The sequence below is a fragment of the Eulemur rufifrons genome, chromosome 20 (genome assembly GCF_041146395.1).
Source record: "Eulemur rufifrons isolate Redbay chromosome 20, OSU_ERuf_1, whole genome shotgun sequence".
NCBI lineage: Eukaryota > Metazoa > Chordata > Mammalia > Primates > Lemuridae > Eulemur > Eulemur rufifrons.
Genome location: NC_091002.1, coordinates 40984259 through 41007864, shown reverse-complemented (window position 1 = coordinate 41007864; position 23606 = coordinate 40984259). Strand labels below are relative to the sequence as shown.

Genomic DNA, 23606 nt, shown 5'->3' with positions numbered 1-23606 from the left:
GACATTATCGCATTTTACAGATGAGGAAACTGAGTCTCGGAGACTTTAAATAATTTGCTCTAGGTCTCTGAGCTAGGAAATGGCGGTGTCAGGATTTGAATCTGGGGTCTGTCTGGCTTCAAAACCTTACTCTTAACCATTACTCTCTACACCAGGCATTGACAGGCTGTGGCCCATGGCCAAATGTAGCCTACTGCTTTTTTTAAAAGTCTTACTGGAACACGCCGTGCCCGTTTGCCTACGCATGGCCTACATGGTGCTTTCACGCTATGGTGGCAGAGTCGTTCAGTTGTAACTAAAACCGCACGACCTGGAAAGGTTTGCTCTCAGGGCCTTCAGAGACAGTTTCCCAGCTCGTGTTCCGCCCCGGGCCTCGTGTAGCTTGGCCGTGAAGTAAGAACCTGCGTGTCTCACACCCCCCACACCAGGACAGGCAGTGCTGTGTACCTGCAGTCACTGCGAGCGTGTCAAGGAAGGGACACAGAGGGTCGGCCTGTGTCTCTGACTTCTGGGTCTTTGCTCCCCGCAGGCTGCTGTCCACCATCACAGAGCCCACCTCGGGGGCGTCCTGTGACCCGCCCTTGTCTGAGGAGGCCTCCTCCTCCCCCCTGGTCAGTGACGAGAGTGAGATGGACAGGACCGACCACGGGGGCATGAAGAAAGTGTGCTTCAAGGTGTCCGAGGAGGACCAGGAGGACTCGGGCCATGACACCATGAGCTACCGCGACTCCTACAGGTGGGTGCGGCCGTGGCCAGCTGGGAGTTGCTGCCGTGGCCGGCGGGACAGCTGAGGCCACCGAGCGTGGGAAAGTCAGAATCAGTGGGACGTTTCCCAGGACGCAGTGGGATCGGGGTGCTGTTGCTAACAGTGTGGTTCTAGAAGGTTATCTGAGCCACCCAAGCACATCCCAGGATGCCCCCTTGGGCTCCGCTGCCCCAAAGCTGACGTGTTGGGGCCTGCCCCACGTCGACATGCTCCATTCTGCTTTGGTGTCGCTCCCCGCACGCTGACGGGACGCCGTCAAAGAGGTTGAGATTCTGTGGCGTGTTTTAAAACTCAACGTGAGACATGGTTTCTGCAACAGACACTGTTTGTACGCGATCCAAGGAGGAAGAGCATGATTTTCCCCTCCTAACTCTGAGGGGATCTGAATCGTTTTTCTACTGGTTATGTTAATTATAACAAGATCACTGAGATCCTATAGTAGTGAGTTGAATAGACTAAAACTCAATTTCCTATAGTAAACCATGTAGTAAGTAAATATATGTGACATATGTGTTAATACATGTGACCATTGTAGTCACAGTAGAATCTTACGGGGGTGCTTCAGTTGTTTGTGAGCAAAAAAGAGAACTGATAAAATTTAGGAAGATGGACCTTCACCCCAGTCCTCCCCGAGTTAATACTCTCAGTCCTAAGGGGCGGACTGGCCCACCATCCCCAGCTCTCTCACTGCGTAACAAGACGTTCTAGCACTGGGGCTTGGCCGGAGTCCAAGATTTCGCCTTCTCTCTGGGTTTTCATTCTTACATTTTTTGGTTCCTCTGATTTTTCCTTTAACTGTCAAAAAGGTGAAGGAAAGAATTTCAGGGCCAGGCATGGTGGCTCAATGCCTGTAATCCTAGTACTCTGGGAGGCCAAGGTGGGAATATCACTTGAGGTTGAGATCGGGAGTTCAAGACCAGCCTGAGCAAGAGCAAAACCCTGTCTCTACTAAAAATAGAAAAGTTAGCCAGGTGTGGTGGTATGTGCCTATAGTCCCAACTACTGGGGAGGCTGAGGCAGGAGGATCACTTGAGCCCAGGAGTTTGAGGTTGCAGTGAGCTAGTCTGAGGCCACTGCACTCTACCTGGGGTGACAGAGCAAGACTGTCTCAAAGAAAAAAAAAAAGAATTTCAGGATGTGGTTTTTGAGTCCCGGTACCTTCCGAGTTCTCGAGACATAGCGAATCACATGTAGTCTCCATCTTCATGAGGTTTCCAGGCTGGGGAGACTGAAAACGGAGCCGCGTGGTCAAACGTGGTAGGTGCATGTGCGTCCAGAGCAAGGCTGTCCCACACGAGGAGTGATGTGCTCAGGGAGGCACAGGGACGCTGCACAGAGTGACACCTGAATGAAAACGATTCACTGTCCTCCTGCCATTTCTGTGTTTCTGTGCTAGAGCCTAGCAGTGCTTCCCCACCCTCAGACGTGGAAAATCAGGCCAACCTTCTGTGGCTCTGGCGCTGGTAGTCAGCCCCCGGTACCCTGTCCAGGCTGGATGTCCACCTGAGGACCCAGGGGTTTTGTCTACACTCCAGAAAGTAGGTTCCCTGTGCCGGGACCAGAGGGTATGAGCCAAGGGTGACTTGGCCCTTTCTCTCGGCCCCTTTGCAGCGAGTGTAACAGCAATCGGGACTCGGTCCTGTCCTACACCAGCGTGAGAAGTAACAGCTCCTACCTGGGCAGCGACGAGATGGGGTCTGGTGAGTGGAGTGGCTTGTGCTTGGGAGCAGTGGCCCGTTGGCGAGATTTGATTTCATTTTTATCTTATTACAGTTTACATTGCTTTGTATTATATTGCATGGTATTGTACTTTCCTCTGTCCACTCATTCAGCAAATACTTATTAAGCACCTATTAAGTGCTGGGTGCTGGGAACACAGCAGAGGATGGAACAGAGCTCCCAGCCCTCGTGTGGCTGGCGTTCTCTGAGAATGTCATGGACGTGGAACAAAGAAAGGCACACATGGTGCAATTCTGTACGATCATGTATGATCACGTATGATGTGTGGTTGTGATGAGTGCTCTGACATCACTAAACAGGGTGACCTGATGGTGCCCATAAAAAAGGACACATGCTCAAACCGAAAATGTAAACAACACAGAACAGTTCACACGTAGTACATAAAAATAAACCAAAATCTCATCATCTCCCTCAGAAATGACCGTGGCGGGTATTTGGAGCCGTCATCGACGAGCTGGGCATGTGGGTGGATGGTGGACGGCTGGACGGACAGACACAAATACCGTTTTATAAATTAGATCATACTCCACTTGCAACTTTTACTGAAAGCCTGAAGTTTGTTTTTTAATCTTGTTTACTTCAGACTTTTAAAAAATTTCATTTTGAGTAGGTCATGTGCCCACAGGCTTCACAATGCAAAAGGCACGAGAGGGGACACAGTGGTGACAAGTCTCCCTCCCGCCCCATGCTCCAGCCTCCTGGTTCTCAGGCTGTCACCACTGTTCCCACTGTCACTACTGTGTGGCCTTCCAGAGGTAGTTTGTGCTTAAAATTTTAAGTTTAATTATGCGTGAATTCAACAGAAGAAAAAGAAACTTAAGTAAAGTGGAAGAAATTGAACTTCAGATAACTGTTTCATCACACGAGATACTCGGCCGCAGACACGGTCCCGGGGGCGGGGGGAGGTTCAGGGAAGGAGCTTACCTGTGCGGCCGCCGGTTTCACCATCCAGCTGGGCGATGCACCAGGAGATGTGGGTCCAGGTCCTTCTCTCTGCTCCTCAGTGTCCTCATTTGCAGAATGGACACAGTGCCAGTGCCTTACAGTCTTGCAATGCTTGAGTGCCTGTTGCCCATTTTGCAGACGAAGAAATTGAGGCTCAGGGAGGTGAGGCGATTTGCCCAGTGACTCACAGCCAGGACCCGCATCTTCAGACTCCACCTCCCCTGTGGGTTTAGAGCTCTGTGGCTGCGTTGCCTTCCTGGGAGAGGTTCGGAGGTGGGGGGTGGGGCAGGGATGGCTGATGGCTGCGGCTTCTCTGTCCCGCCAGGGGATGAGCTGCCCTGTGACATGCGGATCCCGTCGGACAAGCAGGACAAGCTTCATGGCTGCCTAGAGCATCTCTTTAACCAGGTAGGACCTTTGCCCCACCCCTGTGTGACCTTTGGTTCCTTCTGCCACCCCTGGTGAGATCCCATGACCCAGGGGCTGGAGCAGGAGCCACGGGTCATAGGTCCCTGCAGTCTGGAGGGCCACGAGGCCCACGCTGACCCAGGGCCTCTTGCTGCCCAGGTGGACTCCATCAACGCACTCCTCAAAGGGCCAGTGATGAGCAGAGCTTTCGAAGAGACCAAGCATTTCCCCATGGACCACAGCTTGCAAGGTGAGCAGGCACCCCGCTTCCGACAGGGAGACAGGAGACAGCCTGTGACAGGGAAAGGGCGCTGGACCAGGGCAGGACACCTGGCAGACACAGCTGTGTCCCTCTCTTGCTGAATGGCTACGGGCTCGTCCCCATGGCCCAAACCAGCCCATGTCCAGGCTCTGAGCTAAGCATTGTTTTGTGGTTAGTGTTTTTAAAAGGCTGTCAAAAGAAAACAAGCAAAAAACAAAAAGAAGAGTATGTGACAGAGACCACAGTCCCCGCGAAGTCTAAAATGGTTACTGTCTGACTCTTTACAGAAGAAGCTGGTGACCCCTGGGCCGTCTCTGGACCCTTCTGGGCCTGCCTGTTTGGGACACTCAGGGAAGGCCTGGGGCGCCAAACTCAGACACTGAGCCCTTCACACTTTAGCCAGTTCACAGAACCTACTTACTCCTTCACGGTCTAACCACGCTCATTTGACGCCTGTTTTATTATTGACATAACTTTTTTTTAGAAAAACTATCTCCCTTTTAAAAAGCTAACTTTTGAAAGGACCTAATTAAACTCTCTATATGTGGAAAGCCAGAATAACATACCATAAATTGATGATAAACCATGATGATAAATTCAATGGAAACAACAAAAAATATCATTAAACTGCAGCTACATACTGTTGCCTGCCAAGGGCTCTTTGTTATTTATTTAAGGAGGGACTTGTGGATTAAAGAAGTGTTAAGGGCTTTCCGGCACCAAATCGAGACTTTCTTCTTGAAATGATTGAGAGAAAAAGAATTGAAATTTCTCCTGTCCTTTCGCCTGCTTTTCCTCCTGTTTACCCACCAATCTACCCACCTACTGTCTGTTCATCCGTCCACCCATTTCACTCATCCATTCATCTGTCCACGCACTCATCCATCCATCCACCCCCTCCTCCATCCAGCCCTCCCCTCATCCATCCACCCATCCACCCACTTATCTGTCCACCCACTCATCCATCCACCCACCCACCTACTCATCTCTCTACCTGCCTGTCCACCCACCTTCTCATCCATGCATCTATACAGCCAGTAAATAATTCCTGAGAACCAGCTTTTGGCAGGCCTTGTGCTGGGCACTGGGGACCCTGAGATGACTCTGACACTGCCCTGACCTCAGGAGCTCTCAGGGTGTAGGAGATAGGAATGCAGACAGGCAGTTGTCCCTAAGTAAGGGTAGGAAGTGGTAAGGAGTTGGGGCACCCCTAGCTGAGCTGCCCGTCCTGCTGTCTTAGGATCATCTCTCAGGGATGGACCTCAGAAAGCAGAAATGACAAACCTGGAGGAATCAAAACCACAGCTATCTCAGAAATTGGCACATTGTAGCAGGGATGAGGCCAAAGGAACAGGGGCCTGTGTCTACCTGGCTTTTGAATCATCCTGCCGTGGCCAGAGTCAAATCTGAGCTCTGTCATTACCCAGCTGTGTAACTCTGGGCAAGTCACTTTCCCACTCTGTGCCTGGGTGTCCTCCTCCGTGTAGGGAAAGGGTCAGACTAGGTTACAACTCACGTGCCGGCTCGATTGGTTGTGGCTACGAGGAGGTGGTACCTGAGCATCCTTCTGTGGCTGCAGCACCCAGGCTTAGGAGAAGAGGATGCCATGACTGATCGGTGGGGTCTGTGCTGGCTCGCGTGTAGCTGAGCAGAGTCCAGGCCTCAGACCAGCAGGAGGGATTCCTGAGACTGATTAGTGGTGTCTGCCGTGGGCGCGGTACCATGAAGTAGCAACACACTTACAGCGTGTTTGCCCTCCATGGACCAGATGACACCCGGGAGTCCTGCCAGCTCCCTTGACCTGGGATTATGAGCTTTGGAATCTGATGGGACACAGGCCTCTGTGCCGCCTTTCTCCAAAGCTGCCTCCGTCCCTTCGCTGGCCCTCATGCCACTTTCCTGCCCCAGAGTTCAAACAGAAAGAAGAGTGTACGATCCGTGGCCGGAGCTTGATCCAGATCAGCATCCAGGAGGACCCCTGGAACCTCCCCAACTCCATCAAGACCCTGGTGGACAACATCCAGAGACACGTGGAAGGTCAGGGGCCGGAGGATGTGTGTGGGGGTTCTGTGCCTTGGGTCCTGCGTGTGGAATGCAGAGAGCTCAGGAATGGGTCCCGCTCTGTGCCCCATGTCTCGCCACGCCCAAGGAAGGGACAAGAGGAACAGTGTCCTTCTCAGCCGAGCGTCTGTCCTGCACAGGGTTCGGGGGCTGTGTACATGTGGTCAGGGAGCTGCCGAGTGTGGGTGCTGATCGTGCTGAGGCTTCCTTCTGGGGTCAGGAGGCTCAAAAGGCAGAATTTGTTCTTTCTCAGCTTCCCAAACTGCAGGTTTCGTCCACTTTCTATATCGTCAGGGTCACAAGCTGGCTAGTCTACTGACCACATTTGGGCCCACAGATAGGTTTTGATGCTGCAGCATTAAAAAATGTGAATCTGCTGCTAGTGTTTACAGTGAGAGATCTCACATAAAAATCTAGATTTCTGGCTACTTCGGCTAATCGGAAGATCTGGTGAAACCAGGCCCACAGTCCCATATCGCCACTCTGCTGGCGATGAATGGCGGCTGCGCTCTTCAGCTGGGCGGTGCTTTCCAATTCCCCGCAGTCCTCCTTGCTCCCCACGGCCTGGAGTGTGCTCCGTGCATCCGACGTCAGCTGCCTGGGCCTTGCCGGCATCTGAGTCTGAGACTCCTGGGTTAGAAGGATCCAGGCCAGGGGCACCTTTGACCAGGACAGCAAGTGCAAGTACTCTGGCTGTTCCCCCAGGGGACAGTGGCCTCTGAGTTGCAAGGCTCTGCTGACCCGAGCTGGCCTGTTTTCCCCAACTGTAATTAGTTGAGAGTGTGGACTCTGGAGCCAGATCACCAGGGCTTGAATCCCAGCCCACCCACCTATTGGTTGTGTCACCCTGGCAAGTTCCTTGACTTCCCTGGGCCTTAGTTTATTCACATGTAAAATGGGCTCACAGGGCTACCTCCCTCACATGTTGTCGTGAGGATTAAATGAGTCAGTACAGATCGAGCACTCAGTTCACTGCTTGGGCACAGTGAGTCCTCAGCCTGTCGCACAGTGGGTCCTCAGCAATGCAGGCTCAGCAGCTGCTGTCGTCATCAGCATGCCCAGCCCTGAGTCTTACGTGCCTCTCTAGGGAAGAAAGTACCTTGAGGGCCTACATTCAAAGGCCTTTCAGATTTTTCTTTTAAGCCCTTTCTGGGCCCAAGAGCATCTTTTTGAAGGAAAGAGACTAGGATGTTAGGCCTTTCTCTGGAAGAAATGAGCTTTTTCTGCACGTGTAGGGCTGCGACTGTCTAGAATGTGCGCACATATGTGAGGCTACGTATGATTGTGGCGTGCCTGCATATGTGGGTGTCTGTTGACATGTGAGTGCATGTGTCTGTGAATGCACGTGTACCTGTGTGTGTGTACGCATGTGAGCGTGTGTCCACATGTGTGTGTACAGGGCATAGAGCAGGGGCTATGGCCCAGGGGTTAAAGGGCTGGTTTAGTCTCTGTCTGCTGTATGCTTGGGGGCAGATAATGCCAGCAGCTGGAGTTCCATTCCCTGGATGTGCAGGGTTCCAGGAGTTCACCCAACATTCAGTAAAGGCTTCTTGAGCACGACTTCCCTACCTAGGGCTTCGTCACGAAGGGGTCACAGCACCTGGGCTGGGGGCAGCTCTGCTCTCACTTCTGCTAACTCCTCTCGGCCCATCCACCTGTCTCTGCCCCTTCTCCTTCCAGATGGGAAGAACCAACTACTCCTGGCCTTGCTGAAATGCACAGGTGAGGGCTCTGAAGGCATGTGTGGTGCACACCCAGGTGTGTCCAGGAGAGGCCGTCCTGGCAGTGGGTGCTCCTGGCCACAGCCCGGGGGAGGCCTCTTCTGCCGGCCAAGGTTGACTGTCCCTGGTCTGTGAGGGCCTGGACTTGGGGAACAACACTTTGGCCTGTAGCCCCTCCAAGATCTACTTGAACCTTGCTTCCTCTTGTGTCCAGTGGGCGGGTCCCAGGGCCCTGAAGCCAGGAGCCCCATCCACCTTCCAGGCTTGGGTGGATGCTGACAAGGACATGGGACAGAGAGGCTCTTTGCCATTAGAACCCTCAGCCCCGGCCTGGAGATTTCCCACCCAGCAGATGGGGAAGAGGAATGGGGGAAGGTGGGCTGGGGCATCTTAGAGACCTTCTCCATCCCCTCTTCTTTCTAGAAATTCTCAAGAGGGAATTACAATAGGATCTAGGTCAAAATTGGTCACTAAAACCCTGTTGGCCAGAAGCCAATTGTTGAAAATAATTCCTTCCGATGGTTGAGACCCTGAAAGACCAATTGCCTGAAATTGGCCATTTCTGCAGATCATTTCTGCCCAAGGTCAAGGACCAGGGGCAAGGGAAGAGGCGGGGGCAGGAGGAAAGCCTAGTTTCCAAAAACAGACAGAATGGTAAACTACATTTCTTAAAACGTGGAGCTTGGCAGAAGAGCTTGGCATCATCGTTGGTGTTCAACTGGCCAAGGCCAAGAAATCCCGTAACACGTGGAGAAACAGCTGAGGATACAGGGTTTTGGGAAAGCCTTGGGGAAAATCGCGAGTTGTTTTTCAGCAGGCAGATGGGTCATTGAGAGAAGTGAGCTTTTCGGCAGATGGGCTGGCTTTAGGAGGATTGATTTTTGTGGAATTGGCTTTTGGCAGCTGGGATTAAGTTTTGGCCTCAAGTTAGCCCCTTGTGGGGGACCCATGGGGAGTCCTGGGCCCAGGGTTTGGGGTGAGGGCCACCGATGGCACAGGAGCACCCCGCCACTGAGGTCCCCTCTGCCCCCAGACACGGAGCTGCAGCTGCGCAGGGACGCCATCTTCTGCCAGGCCCTGGTGGCCGCCGTGTGCACCTTCTCCGAGCAGCTGCTGGCGGCCCTCAGCTACCGCTACAACAACAATGGCGAGTACGACGAGAGCAGCCGCGACGCCAGCCGCAAGTGGCTGGAGCAGGTGGCGGCCACGGGCGTCCTCCTGCACTGGCAGTCCCTGCTCTCGCCGGCCACCGTGGTGAGTGGGGAGGGCGCGAGGGTTGGGGACCCCTGCTGCTGGCCCACCCGCTGGTGCCGCCCCTCAGGCTTGCCATCGTCATAGGTCCTGCCACCTCTATTTGTTGAGCACCTACTGTGTGCCGCTCTGTGGGCACCGGAGATCCAGCAGTGAGCAGCCAGAGTCCCTGTGCGCAGGGATCTGGTATCCTAGCGGGAGACAACATGAGCAAACAAGTGAAATAAATGGTCCAGACTAGCGGTTCTCAACCAAGGGCGGTTTTTATCCCTTAGGGGACTCTTGGAATTGTGACAACTGGGGTGTGGGGGGTGGAGGCCAGGGATGCTGCTCAGCATCCTACACGGCCCCGCATGTCCCTGGTGCCATCTGAGGCCGCTCTGGAAGCCCCACCTGCGGGCTGCGGGGACGTGCGGGCCTGGAGCGCCCCCTGCTGGCGGCGGCTGCACACGGCGCCTGCCTGGCGGGAGATCCGCTCTCGCCTAGTTCCTGGAAGGCGACTTTGCACCTGAGACGACTCCACCCCGTCGTCTTCCTGCAGAAGGAGGAACGGACCATGCTGGAGGACATCTGGGTGACCCTGTCGGAGCTGGACAACGTCACCTTCTCCTTTAAGCAGCTGGATGAGAACTACGTGGCCAGTGAGTGATTCTTCCCACTCCCACCATGGGAGTTGGGGTTCTGGGGTAACAGGGACTGCTCTGGGGTCAGCCTGTCCTTCCCCTGCCTCTAGGCCAGCGGCCCAAGGTTGGCCTGGCACCCAGTGCTATCGAACCTAATGCCCACAACATGAGTCTCAAAGCTGAACTTTGGGCACACATGGAAAATAGAGGCCCATCTGTCTCTAATAGCTCTTAATTAAGAATGACAAGCAGTGCCCAATTCCTATTAAAATTCTACTCTAGAGACGTCCTTCGGGGTGAAAACTTGCTAAGATTCTTTAAGGGCTTATACAGTAATTAATTAAGACACTTCCTTCCTTCTACCCATCCTTCCACCGCCCACCCTTTCATCCATGCACCCACGCACCCACCCACCCTTCTGTGTACACACCCGTAACTATGAGCATGTAGTATGTGTCAGGAGAGAAATTCGGCCGTGGTCCCTGCCCTCCCGGAGCTCATAGTCCAGCCCAGGGGGTCTCAGCCCCGGTTGCACACTGGAATCACGTGGGGGGCTTTGCAGAGCTTCCGGTGCCCCGTCCCGAGTGATTCTGGTCAGTTTGTGGGGCGGCCTGGTGCTGAGGACAGGTTTCCAGGGGACTTGGATGGGCAGCAGGGCTGAGCACCAGTGGGTTTTGTTCCAGAGCAGCGGTTCCCCGCGTGCGGCCCCTGCACCAGCAGTCGCTGGGCACTTGCTAGAGAGGAGAACTCTCAGGCCCCCCCCAGGCCTGGGCGTCAGAAACCCTGGAGTTGACAGGCCCTCCGGGGGGTTCTGAAGCACGGCAGTTTAAGAACCACTGCTGTGGATTAGTGTTTCTCAATCTTTTTCATTTCATAGAAAGCCTTTTTAGTCCAGTTTTTCCTAATTGCTGTGCCCCGTGAAATTTTATTACTGTATGTCTGCCCATCTGTGTATCTGTGCTTATACATTAAAAGAATAGGGTTTTTTTCCCTCTCTCCCAAGAACCAATCTTTATCTCCTTGGGGGCAGTATCACTCCAGCTGACGATGCATGGTCTAGTCTAGAAAGTCAGCAGGTTTCTTTTCCGGTACCCATTTGAATCGACACGCAGCGGCTGCTGTCTCGGCTGAGCTGGGCTCAGGCAGAGCTTTGGTCAGTGGGTGCCGCCTGCCACGGTGCAGGACGGGTTTGAGAGCTGTGTTTGCCACCCCTGCCCTGAGCTCTTCCCTGTGGGTGTGAGTAAGACACAGGCCTTGTTTGAGGGCAGCTTTGGCCAGGGAGGGGCCCTGGGCTACCAGGCGGGGTGGGGGTGAAGGAGCATGAGGGACGCTCTGAAGACGAGCGCTGCGGCCTCCCCAGCTGAGCAGAGGTGGCATCAGGTGCAAGAACTCAGCAGTGGAGACCGGGAGCTGTTGGAGGAGGCAATGGGAGGCGTCAGAGTGCGGGAGGACAGGCCTGTCTGAGGCTACCCCAGGAGGGTGGGCAGGCAGGGAGGTCTGAGGCTAACCTCTGGGCTGGGGACAACAGGGAGGCCCCAGGATGCCGCTCCGGAGCAGGGGCAGGGGGTCCTGAGCTGTTCTGGCTGTGCCAGGACCCCTGCCTGGCCTCATTGGCGACCCCCCGCCCGACCCGCTCTTGCCTTCCCGCAGACACCAACATCTTCTACCACATTGAGGGCAGCCGGCAGGCGCTGAAGGTCATCTTCTACCTCGACAGCTACCACTTCTCCAAGTTGCCCTCCCGCCTGGAGGGCGGGGCCAGCCTGAGGCTGCACACGGTGCTCTTCACGAAAGGTGAGCTTTGGGCATCTGGGCGGGGCCATGAGGGACGGGTCAAGACCACCAAGCTCCCCAGGGCCCGACCACCTTCCCCCCTGCGTCTCCCTCACAGCCCTGGAGAATGTGGAGGGGCCACCTCCTCCAGGCAGCCAGGCTGGGGAAGATTTGCAGCAGGAGATCAACGCGCAGTCCCTGGAGAAAGTGCAGCAGTATTACCGCAAACTCAGGTATCTGCCTGGGGTCCACCTGGGGGGTGGGAGTCAGGAAACCTCCACAGGACATGGGCGTTAGCATACAAGGTGCCGGACGGGTGCCTGGCGTGGGGAGTGAGCCAGATGCCGTTTCTCGAGTGCCTGCGTGAGGTTCTCACAGCAGTCTGCATGGTAGGCCATTCTAACCCACTTGACAGATGAGGAAACCGAGGCCCAGAGAGCATACACAGCGTGTCCAAGCTTGCACAGCTCGGCAGTGGCTGAGCTTCAAAGCAGATCCTTCCTGCCAGAATGGCAGAGTGCCATTCTGCGTGGGGGTGGGAGCTGGCACCGGGGCCCTGGGATTCTTGGGCCTGTGAGTGAGGGGTGTGGGCCTTGGCTGTGCTCACGGGAACCCACCCCCAGAGAACAGCAGAGAGGACAAGGCTGGGCCTGGCTGGGAGGCAGCGCAGGTCCAGGGAGAGAGCTGTGGGCTCAGCACCTCCCGCTGCAGCCACCCTTGCCCTTCCCGCCTTCTGCCTCACCACCTCCCCTGTGACAAAGGCAGGCTGAGAACCAGGAGCTGGGTGGCGAGGTGTGGGCGGGGCCTTCATCCTCCTGGGGCCGGTTCTGCCATTTGGAAATGGGAGAAAGATACTTTCATTCACTTCCCAGAGAAAACATCCAGCCCAGTTATTTAAAAACCGGCATCTGTTTGGATTGATCGATACTATCCATCTCTTCTGAGCCACATGTAGAATATTTTAACGCCTCTGTGATCATTCATTCATCCCTGCGTTCATTTGGCACATGTTAATTGAGACCTGTGGACCAGGCCCTGTTCTTGGCACTTGCTGGGGACGCAGCAGAGAGCAGAACAAAGTCCTGTTCTTCAGGGAGCAGGTGTTCTAGAGCGGGGCTTGGCAACATCTGGCCGTCCCCTATTTTCTAAATAAAGTTTTATTCGCATGCAGCCACGTTTAGGTGTCATCTGTGGCTGCTTTTGTGCTATGACAGCAGAGTTGAACAGTGTTGCCATAGAGACACTCCAGTTCATAAAGCCTAAAATATTTATTGTTTGGCCCTTTACAGGAAAAGTTTGCCGAGCTCTGTTCTAGAAGGGGAGGTGAACAATAAACCAGTAAATACAGAGCACGCAAAGTGCCAAGCGCTGAGAGGCCTCAGAAGAGAACTGAGGCAGGATGATTGCGGGGGAGGGGCTGGGGATGGAGGGGGACAGTTAGGGACAGGGAGCATTTGAGGAGTGCCCGGGAGGCCCCTTCTTGCTTCCCCAGGGCTGTCGGAGGAGCAGGCTCCTGTGGGCGTGGACAGCCTGCAGGGCGCTCTTAGGGATTTCTTTCTGAGAGTCCGGGGAGCATAGCGGAGGCCGTGGTGTGGGAGTTGTTGCCCAGGCGAGGGCAGGGAGAGGAGGGGCCGGGCAGGGTCACCTTAGCCCCGTCTTTCTCTCGCAGGGCGTTTTACCTGGAACGGTCTAACCTGCCCACGGATGCCAGTACCACCGCGGTGAAGATAGACCAGGTGTGCCCACGCTGCCCTCTCTCCAGCCCACGAAGCTTGGGCAGGATGGGGGCTCTCAGGTCGGGACTCGGCCAACAGCCCCAGCCAGAATCCTGGCCTAGAAGCCCCTGAGGCCCCTGCAGTCCCTCTTCCAGGAAGTCTCCCCGGATACCTCCCTCCCCTTCTCAGAATTCCAGGGTGATTTCTTTTCGCTGCACCCGCTCCCCTGTGCCGCGTCCACCCTGTGTTAATCACAGCATTTCTCTGGGGCTGGAGCCCACACAGGGCAAAGTAGTGGATCCGGCTCCAGATGTGGCGTGTGCAGTGTTGTTTGTCTTTGTTTCGAATTTGTTGCCAACATTGAGAAGTCAAAGGATTTTCCATAAAAATGGAGTCTTCCAGCTTTGCTTGGGGAACGGAGAGCGCTGGCTGTCAGGGCCCACGGTCCCAGTGTCCTCGTGGCCTGAGCCGGGAGCAGCTGCCCTTCAGGGCCTCCCGGCGGCTTGTCTGTGGCTCGAGCTCCCGGCTCCACACCCAGATGCGGCTCTCTCGGCTCCCGCTTTCCCAGGCTCAGGCCTGAATCTGATGATGGTTTTGGGGTGCTGGCCTTGGGGCTGGGGGCTCTGGGAGAAGTGGTGGGCACAGCCCCTTGGGAGTTTTGAGACCGGCTGGCAGAGCATCACCATGGCACAGAAAGTTAGTGAACCGCCATTTGTACCTCCGTGTGAGTGGACGAGGAAAACTGCAGGCAGAGGAAGGCTCTTCTTGGGGAGGGGCCACTTGAGCTGGTCACGGTGGGTTTGAGGGGACAGGAGAGGGTACTTCATTTAGGCTTAGCTGGGGACACACTGGGCAGGGGAAGAGAATTAGGTTGTAAGGTTAGAACTGAAATTTATAGTGAACACTGAATGCCAGCTTGTAGGGCAGTAGGGAGCCACAGGTGGTTCTTGAGCAGGGTTTGGAGAAGGCTGGATTGGATTGTAAACCCCAGGGAGGTGAGCTGGGAGGCAGCTGCAGTAAGAGAGCTGGACTAGCAGGAGGCGATGGGGGAGGAAGGGCGGGAGGGGGCCATTAGGCACCCCCGACCCTCCAGCGTGTGTTGTCACCTTGCAGCTGATACGCCCCATCAACGCCCTGGACGAGCTCTGCCGCCTCATGAAGTCCTTCGTCCATCCCAAGCCTGGGGCTGGGGGGAGCTTGGGCGCCGGCCTCATCCCCATCTCCTCGGAGCTCTGCTACCGCCTGGGGGCTTGCCAGATCGCCATGTGCGGCACAGGCATGCAGAGGTGAGCCAAGCGCACGGGGTGGTTTGGGGGGCCCAGAGCAAGGAGGCAGGATGGCTGGGTTCGAATCCTGGTTCTGCCCCTGCCTATGGAGCCCAGACAAGGCCTCGGCTCTCTCTGGATCTCAGTTTGTCTGTCTGTGAAATGGGCCGGCAGTGGCAGGTGGCCCAGGAGGGCTGTGGAGCTGCCTGCTGCTCTGAGTCCGCTGTTAGCGTGAATGGCAGAGTTGCGCAGGCGGTTCTGCCGGAACCTTCGTTCAACACGGACAGTAACAATTGCTCGTCTTTATGAGGCAGAACTGGCCTCCGGGCCTCACTGGACACGCTCCTACCTCTGTCCTTCCCCCCCACTGCTTGTCCAGGGAGGAAGGTGTCTCCTCCCTGAGGCCTTCCCTGACCTCCCTATCTGAACCTGCACCCCCTGCCCACCCGCACCTCCCCACTCTCCTTCCTCGTGGCCGTCACCAACCACACAACGACGTCCTTTACGTGGGGGTTCGTTTCTTCTCCGCTGCCCAGTGTAGGGCCGGCCCTGGGAGGGCAGGGGCCTGGCCTGCTCTCTGCTGGTTCCCGCACCTGGCGCAGGGCCTGGCACAGGGCAGGTGCTCGGGAAACATTTGTTGAGTTGACATCTCAGCGTGGCGCTCACCGTGCCCGGGTTCCGTCGTTAATGTCCCATGCGGATCAGCCCTTTTCCTCCTCCAGCAAGCCGGTGCCACAGGGCCTGTTTTAGGGATTCTCGGCCAGGATGATTTTGCTCCCCAGGGACATTTGGCAATGTCTGGAGACATTTTTGGTTGTCACAGCCGGGGGAGGGAGGTGCTGCTGCTGACGTCCTGACCCACGATGTCAACCGTGCACTATTGTGGTCCCTGTTTTATAGTTGGGGAAACTGAGACTCACTCGTCTTTCCGGGGTCACAGAATAACCACGTGGAAGGACGGGATTTGAATCCAGGAGGTCTGGCTACAGCGCCGTGTTCTAGAACAGTTCAGGGACCCAGTGAGGGATGAACCCAGGTGTCCATGGTGTCCATCTCAAACCCTGCTGCTGCCCAGTCGTGAGGCATCGGGCAGTCTCCCCGGTCACTCGCTCAGCAAATGTGTACTGGTCCTCCCCTGAACGAGGCACTGGGAAAGTCACAGAGAACTCAGCAAAGTTCCCTCTGGGTGGCTCTGTGTATGACCGGGGTCAGACAGGGAGGCAGTGGTGGCCTCCTGGAGGAGGAGGAGGAGGAGGAGGAGGAGGAGGAAGAGAGGGAGAAGAGAGGAGGAGGGGAGGGGCTGAGGGCTGAGGGTGCTGGTCCAGCGGCCACCTGGGGAGAGGAGGGCTGTTCGCTGTCTGGGGGCAGCTGGAGGAGATGAGGCCATGTGATGGGGTGGGTCCCGGAGGCCGTGGAGGGGCAGGAAGTCGCCCCCAGCATGTCTCCCCCACTCTGGCCCTGCCGCAGGAGCACCCTGAGCGTCTCCCTGGAGCAGGCGGCCATCTTGGCACGGAGCCACGGGCTGCTGCCCAAGTGCATCATGCAGGCCACGGACATCATGCGCAAGCAGGTGAGGCGGCCCGTCCACATCCTGGGCCGAGGGGACCGTGGCTCTCAGCCCCAGACCTGGACCTTCTCCCCGCCTGGAGGGGACCGTGGATTGCAGCTTCTGGGGCTTCCCATTTATGCATCCCCCTTCCCCCCAGCTTCCTCCTGTGCCCTGGACGCCTTGCTGGGGTCCCAGGTCTGATGGTTCCTTCTTTCCAGGGCCCCAGGGTGGAGATTCTGGCCAAAAACCTGCGAGTCAAGGATCAGATGCCGCAGGGCGCACCGCGGTGAGTGGCTGCCCTGTCCATCGTCCCCCCCGCCTCAGAAGGCCAGGACCAGGGCCCGGGTTGGGCATCCAACTCCCGGCCTTACTCCGAGCAGACCCCTGGTGCTCAGATAGGGCTTCCCCTCTCGTTGATGGGGACCCCACTGTCCCCAAACTCCATCTGTCACCTCCCAAAGGAGCTCCCACCCAGCTGGGAAGATGAGGTGAGGTCCCCAAGTGTGCTATGTGGGGGTGGCTCAGTTTGCCCCTCCACTTGCCCCCCAGCCTGTGCCCTCCCAGCCCTGAGCCTCCTGAGCCCTGAGTGGCAACCTTTCACCTTAGGCAAAGTGAAGAAGGCTCTGATTTTAACTGATCAGCCTCAGCCTTTTAGCCATTCATAGAGAAGCCTGGCCCCGTCTGAGATGAGGGATTTGCGGTAACATCTCCATTCTCAGTCTTTAGAACGAGGAGTCCGCTCCCCCATCCTCCTGCCCCACCGTCTCCCCAGGTTGTTTTAAATGCTCCTTTCGGTGCCAGGAGCAGCCCCTTCAGGAACATTAACTCATTGTAGTCTATCTCCTCTCTCCCTCCCCACTGCCCTAGTTGGCCACCAACGTCTCCCACAAGGTTTAAATAACTTTTTATTTTGAAATAATTTGACTCACACAAAATTGTAAAAATGGTACAGATAGTTCCCCCCGTACCCTTCAGGCAGCTTCCCCAGTGAGAGTGTCATGCGTGATCTCAGCATGTTGTCAAGACCAGGGCGTTGCCCTTGGTGTGACGCTGAGGCCCGCACAGACTCGTGTGTATCTCGCCAGTGGAGCACGCGGCTCTCCTCTGTACTCTCGTGGCATTTACACTGCTCCCGGGACTGTTCCAGTCCTTTCCCCTCTGTGCACTCATTTAATCCAAATAACCACCCTGTGAGCAGGTGGGGACACTGAGGCACAGAGAGGTTAGGTATCTTATCCTAGGTCACACAGCTAGTAAACAGCAGAGCTGGGATTCTGAACCCAGGCAGTCTTGGCCTGGAGGCCGAACTCTAACCACAGAGCCGCGTTGTGCCTCTGCTTGCCCCTGTCACCAGGGCAGCCTCCTGTTTGTTCCCCCGCCTCCCAACCGTCACTCTTCCCACGGCCGACCCGATTGCTTCTCCTGCTTGAAACCCAGCAGTGGCCCCGTCTTGCTCGGAGATAAAGCCCAGTGTCGTCCCAGCGCAGCCTCCGTGTGCTGCACGCAGAGGTCCCCAGGGCAGATTCAGTGGAAGAAGGGTGGGGCAGAGTGCGGTGTCTGGCTGCCACTGCTGGTGTGGAAAAGTGCTCCCGCCTGCACACACCTGAACACACGCACGTGCACGTGCAGACACGTCTTCATTTGGAATCACCTCGCCGGTCTCAGGGGAGGGCAGAGGCCGGCCGTGGGGAGGGACGTGGGAAGCATAAATACTTTTCACCCTGCATCTTTTTATCTCAGTGGAGCTTTGTTTTCTGGGCATGCATTACGTGTCCACGTAGAAATGGAAATAATCACGCTAGTAGGCCACGGCCTGCCCAGGCCACGGCTCACACGCTTTGCCTCTGCCCACCAGCCTCTACCGCCTCTGCCAGCCGCCGGTGGACGGGGACCTTTGAACACCCAGATGTCCCATGCTGGGCTGTGTCCTCTGGAGCTGGGATTTTGGAGGACATGGGACAGCGCCAGCCTTCCCAGAGACAGCCCGAGGCATCGCTGTCACCTGCTCTGGGATCTGTCCAGATTCCTCCACTGCCTCCCTCGAGGACAAGCCTGGGCCCCCACTCTTCGACGAACTGGCTGATCAGCACCGGACTGCCACATGCTCCACCTTCTGCCAGAAGCCAGAGGGGTGCCGGAGACCCACAGGGCTGATGGGGCCGCCAGGGCCTGGGCCCCTGCCTCCAAGTCCCCAGGACACGGGAAAGTCGTAGGGCGCCACAGCTGGAAACCCACAGACCCAGCTCCGTCGGGATGGCTCAACCTGCACTTTTGAAACCCCTGGTTTCCTTCTAATCCACATTCCAGGAGACCACACGTGTCTCCCCCTCCTGCCCGTAGCTTCCAGATTGACCCCTAACCCTGTACTAACCTGCCTGGTGGACCCGGAAGAGCCGGGCCTCGGCCAGGAGAGATGGAGACAGGGCCCCACACCTGCCGCCACGAGGACCCCTGGAAGCCACACCAGCTTCTCACATCATGGCCACTGGACCTTGAGCCATCAGCCCTGGGCACGAGATTTGCTCCGACTTTTATTTATATGGTGTGAAATCTCTGGTTTATTTGGGGATTTTTTTGTTGTTGGTGTTGTCGAGATTTTTTTTTTCTAAAGTTGTGTGATTATATATTTGACATTTTAAATTTCAAAGAAAGGTATATTGTCTAACAGGGACCAAAATAAGGTAGCATTGACAGCTTTTCCCAGTTCTACTAAAAAAAAAAAAAAAAAAAGAAAGAAAGAAAAAAAGAAAAACTAAATTATTGAAAATTTAAAAAATGTCGATATTTCTTCTTTTTTAATAGTAGGGTCATAACGTGTTACAGACATCGATTGTGATTCCTGTTCCCGCCCACCCTCAGGTCTCTAGCAGTTAGGACTTTGTTCTCTGAATGCCTGGCTGCAGGGGTCTGAGGGCGGCCAGGGGAGGGGGCTGGAGGGGACTGAACCACACCAGAGATGCCATCTCACACAGGTAGAAGGGCCACTGGCACACACTGGTGGTGGCTTCTGTAATTTATTTCCTTGATGTTAGCTTCTCAGAGCAGGGCATTGGGACTTCTCAGCCAGCCAGAGAGCAGGAAGCCCTCCTGCCCACCTTGTGGGAGGAAGGACCTACACAGGGACCCCTCAGCTTCTGTAGGCCTGCGGGGAAATGTCCTCACTGAGGAGGAAGGGAGGGGCTGTGTGGTCTGGTGGGTGATGGGGTGTGGGGTTCCTGCTGCCCTTGAGGCCAAGGGGCTTGAAGCCCCACCAGCGTCTTGGCCACCTCCGCCCCCAGGGGCCACCTTCCCTCTCTTGCCGCTGCACACAGGGTAGTAAGCGGTGGCCTTGACACTGTATCTTGTGGCAGATACAAACGAGGACCCGCTGTAGCCTGTCGTGGGAAACGGAGAAAGGCCCCTAGGGCCAGGGCATCGTGCACTGGTTTACTTTAAAATGTACAGATTCTTCTCCTTAAATTCATGATAGATTTTTTTATTATTATTAAAAGTCAGTTTATAATACAAAGAACGAGGCTGCAATCTGCTTGACCTGCGGGGGGTGGCGTGGGGTGGGTGCGGCCGGGGGCAGCCGGAGGGATGAACTCGTGCTTCGGAGGCCTCCAGGAGCGCAGTTCTGGTCTCTGCTGTGAGTATCCTTGAAGCCACTGATGTTACCACTCTGTGCCTCAGTTTCCCCCTCGATAATGGGGACACTACAGCTTCCCTGGCAGGGATTGCTGAGAACTACCCGAGACCGCGTGGCCGGTTTGCAACTCAGGCATACCAGAAAGATAAGGGGCTTTGGGTTGCAGTTCAACTTGATTTTGGATTCAGAGCTCCCGTTTCATCACGAGGGTGGGAAACGTGACTGCTATTTTTCCAGGAATTCCTTGCCCCCTCTTTGGTGTCTTACATGTGCCAAAGGGTCAGGGTAGGTTCAAGGGATGCACCCGGTCGTCCTCCGTGGCAACCTACAGGGCCCATGGGGTCTGGGCAGGAATGAAATTCAAAATACCCAATAAGCGGGGTTGGTTTTGGTTGCTGGCCAATCAGAACTCACGCTGGCCGTAAATGGGCCAATCAGAACAGACGCCAAATGGACCAATCAGAACCGACAGTCTATGTCCTCACCTGTTGGCTGGGTCCCGGGCTGTCGGCTGTCCGGGCTGGGCGATCTTTGTGACGCTGCCGGGGTCGATTTGCCCAGCCAAAGGCATCTGATGCCCTGGCTGCAGACCTGTGGGGCCGTGCCTGCCCCGTGCCTCCCTCCCTCTCCCCACTTCCCTCTCCCCGCCTTCCTTTCCCCTTCATTATTCACACTTCGGAAGACACTGACATCCATGAAAGTTGCCTTTGGGGTGGCCTCCTCCTATTGGTCGTAGCCACCTTGGGGCCCCCTGAGCCATGCCACTCCACCCAGCCCTGCCATTTCACACGGAACCCCTTCTCCTTTAGTCTCTGTTCCTTCCAGAGTGACCTGCCCCAGACCCCATTCTCTGAAACCCCGACTGGATCCCTCCCAGAGAGGCATCCTGGCGTCTTTCCATTATAGGTTTCGAAAGACTCAATACTGTAACAGACGAGAGTGAGGCCTGCTGGGATTTCAGGCACAGTGATGGATTGATTATTTAGAACTATCCGAGGCCAGTGTTTGGAGCCAGGGAACATGACTCTCGGGGAAGAGCTGTTAACGCAATCTATATTTGGGGTCAACAGAGAGGATTTGATATCTTCCTTCAGGCAGACACTTGTATAGGAAGCACCAGTTTCAGCCTGTTCTCCACCTTGGGGCCAGCAGAGAGAAAGCGAGTTCTGTAGTCGGGGGCAGTGGTGGTTTAGAGCTGAGAAGCGGGCCCTCTGTGGCCTTGAGCAAGTCACACCTCTTCGCAGACTCAGCTGCACCTGCAACGTGGGAGAGAGAGAGAGCCGGGGCCCCTCTCTCAGCGATGTGTGTCTCACGGTACAAGAGCGAGCATGAAGGGCTGCTCAGAGCAAGGGGACATTTTTGCATGAGACAAGACGTCTCAAACTGCTGGCCCCAGGCTGAAACTTGGAAATAGATGTGGCTCCCCTCCTTTGCTGATCCAGTGTTTCTTTTAGAAAATAAATTTGATTTACAAACCAGCACATTTCACCTCTGAATTCTGATTTTTAGTTTGTTGTGAAAATCAGAAGCTCTGGATACGTTGACCCACGTTCCTACCTGGCCATGCGTCAGCTGGAGCTGAAGAGCAACTGCCACCTTCAGGGAGGACACCTCTCTAGTGTCCACGGCCCACGTAGGCCAGGCCTGCTTGCTCTTGACCATGCAGGTCCTCAGCTCTGGAGTTGCCGTGGCCATGTCAGCTGAGTTAGGACCTGGTGACCAGGAGCAGCTGTGCCAGCCAGTGGAGAATCAAGGGACAGTTGTGGTCCTGCAGCGGGTGAGTCTCTCAGAGCCTCTGCTCCTGCAGGACAAGGGCAGGGAGTCGGGCACCTGAATTCCTCCGAGCCTCAGTTTCTTCAGCTTTCTTCAGCTGTCAGGTAGAGCTGAGATGTCCCTTGGTGTGGATTGTCAGGGGCTACTCAGGAAGCCAACGGTGGGATGGGGTGTGTTGGTCACTCTCTGACTTTATCTAAATTTAGCTGTTCACGTATGTCCTCCTTTCCCACCAGTAAGAGCACCTTGAGCGCAGGACCCGCGTCCACCTGTCTGTGGTGTGCCCAGCGTCCAGCCTAGTGCCGGGCATTAGTGAATCACGCGAAGGAGCACAACTCTCAGAGCCAGGAACACAAGCCACATCTGCCCGTGGCCAAAGCTGGCACCTCTGACCATTGTGTGCTTCCGCCTGTGCTTGTTCGCGCAGGCTGGACTAAGACCTTTGAAGACAGACACCCTCGCCGGCCCCGGATCTGGCAGACTTCTGTATTCACTGTGTGACTGTCTCTCAGGCTGTCACCCTTTCTCTCAGGCCGTCAGTTTCCTCTTTTGAGAAAGGGAGACGTCACCCTCTCCTGGCTGCATTGCCAGGGTACCCGGACTCTCCCCCAGGACACCAAAGTTTAGCTTCCAAGGGGGACGTGCAGGGGCCCTGTCTGGCCAGCAGGTGGCGCCAGGGACCGCGCAGTGCCAGGGGTGGCGGGTCCCTGGACTCCGGTCCTGCAGGGTCCTGCCCACCCCGCTCTCGACCCCAAGGCCGGCTCTGGGTGCCACAGTCGCGCCACACCCAGGCAGGGGCAGGGACTGTCCGGACAGTCAACACCTTCTGGACTGGGCCGGGCTCGCTGTGAATATTTTCTGTTTTTCTCTATTTTTCCATTTTTCTTTCTCTCTTTCTTGATTATTTTTGTCTCTTTCCCCTCCTCTTTCTTTATTAGCTTTTCTACGTTTTTCTTTGTCCCACAACATGTCTCTCAGCCTGATTCGGTTTTTCAATTGCTTCCTTTTCTGTTTTGAGCTTTTCTTTCCCTCCTTTCTCTTACGTCCTTCTTCCCGTCTTCCTGGATCCGTGAGCAGGATGTGAAAGACACTTGCAAACTGTAAAGTGCGGTGCCCACGAAGGTTGTGCCCGGAAACTCGCAATTGCTGGTGCCCTGGAACCACGACGCCGTGGAAGCGATGGCCACCAGGGGGCGCCGTGGGCCCGTCGATGCTCCCGGGAGGCTCCCGTGTGGGGCTCGGGCTCTGCAGGCAGCCGGGTCAGGACACCCAGCCCGCCGCGTGTGTCTCTGGGCACGAGTAATGTCCCCTGAAGCGTCCGAGTGGGGTGGAGGACGGGTGGTCAGGAGAGCGATGCAGAGCCGAAGTTAGAGTCTCCTGCGGTGCTGTGTGACCTTGAGTAGGTTCCTTGCCACTCTCTGCACCTTTGATGAGAGGGCGTCCAGCCCTGATTCCTCGAAAGGGACTTCCCATACTCTGGCCAGCCTGGCCCTCTCCCTGACTGCTTTGAAGGACCAATAGTGACACCCAGAATTGCTCACAGGCGCTGAGCACTTTGCTGGGTGGCTCAATGGTATCATCTCACACAATCCTCTTACCAGCCCTTCCAGGTCGGGGTAAAGGCCTCTCTTCCCAGGGGAGGACATGGGCTCAGAGTGACTTACCAAGGTCACACAGCTGGCAAGTTGAGCCGCTCAGAAATACCAGCCTTGCATGCGGTTCCAGGTCTGCGGTAGCAACGTGACATTTGGCCAGTGGGAAACACAGTGGCCAAGGATGACGTGGGCCCCCTGCCCACGTGCATCATGGGGTGGCCTGGCCCAGGCTCCTGTCCCCAGATCACTGCAGCAGCACTGGGCCACACTGCCTTCCTGTCCAGCAGTCCTGAGGGGCCTCAGCAGAGAGGCCCCGTCCCCAGGTCCATCCACTCCCGGGGTGGGTCCCCAGCCAGCCTCTGCCCAGCATGTGGGGAGGGCACTGCCATGTCCTCTTTCCTGCCTTGTTTCCCTTCTAGCACTTTCTGGGCCCAGGTTCCCAGTGTGGGGCTGCCTGAGCGTCCCCACTGTGCTGCCTGGCCCTGCTGCCCTGGGTTTAGACCCCAAACGCTCCCTGCTGCTTCCACGTTC

The 23606-nt window shown here is 56.0% G+C and overlaps 1 protein-coding gene across 1 annotated transcript in view; it reads left to right on the top strand.

The window, feature by feature from the left end:
* PREX1 (phosphatidylinositol-3,4,5-trisphosphate dependent Rac exchange factor 1) overlaps nucleotides 1-19587 on the top strand; it is a 163596-nt gene extending 144009 nt beyond the window's left edge. The window contains exons 26-40 of the mRNA XM_069496562.1: nucleotides 530-736; nucleotides 2378-2466; nucleotides 3777-3859; nucleotides 4019-4109; nucleotides 6030-6158; nucleotides 7863-7904; nucleotides 8937-9157; nucleotides 9696-9795; nucleotides 11428-11571; nucleotides 11669-11783; nucleotides 13220-13286; nucleotides 14379-14551; nucleotides 15998-16100; nucleotides 16298-16365; nucleotides 17935-19587. Of these exons, the coding sequence (XP_069352663.1) occupies nucleotides 530-736; nucleotides 2378-2466; nucleotides 3777-3859; nucleotides 4019-4109; nucleotides 6030-6158; nucleotides 7863-7904; nucleotides 8937-9157; nucleotides 9696-9795; nucleotides 11428-11571; nucleotides 11669-11783; nucleotides 13220-13286; nucleotides 14379-14551; nucleotides 15998-16100; nucleotides 16298-16365; nucleotides 17935-17977 (1675 nt within the window). The 3' untranslated portion in view covers nucleotides 17978-19587. The remainder of the gene's footprint in view (nucleotides 1-529; nucleotides 737-2377; nucleotides 2467-3776; nucleotides 3860-4018; nucleotides 4110-6029; nucleotides 6159-7862; nucleotides 7905-8936; nucleotides 9158-9695; nucleotides 9796-11427; nucleotides 11572-11668; nucleotides 11784-13219; nucleotides 13287-14378; nucleotides 14552-15997; nucleotides 16101-16297; nucleotides 16366-17934) is intronic.
* The last annotated feature ends 4019 nt before the right edge of the window (nucleotides 19588-23606 follow it).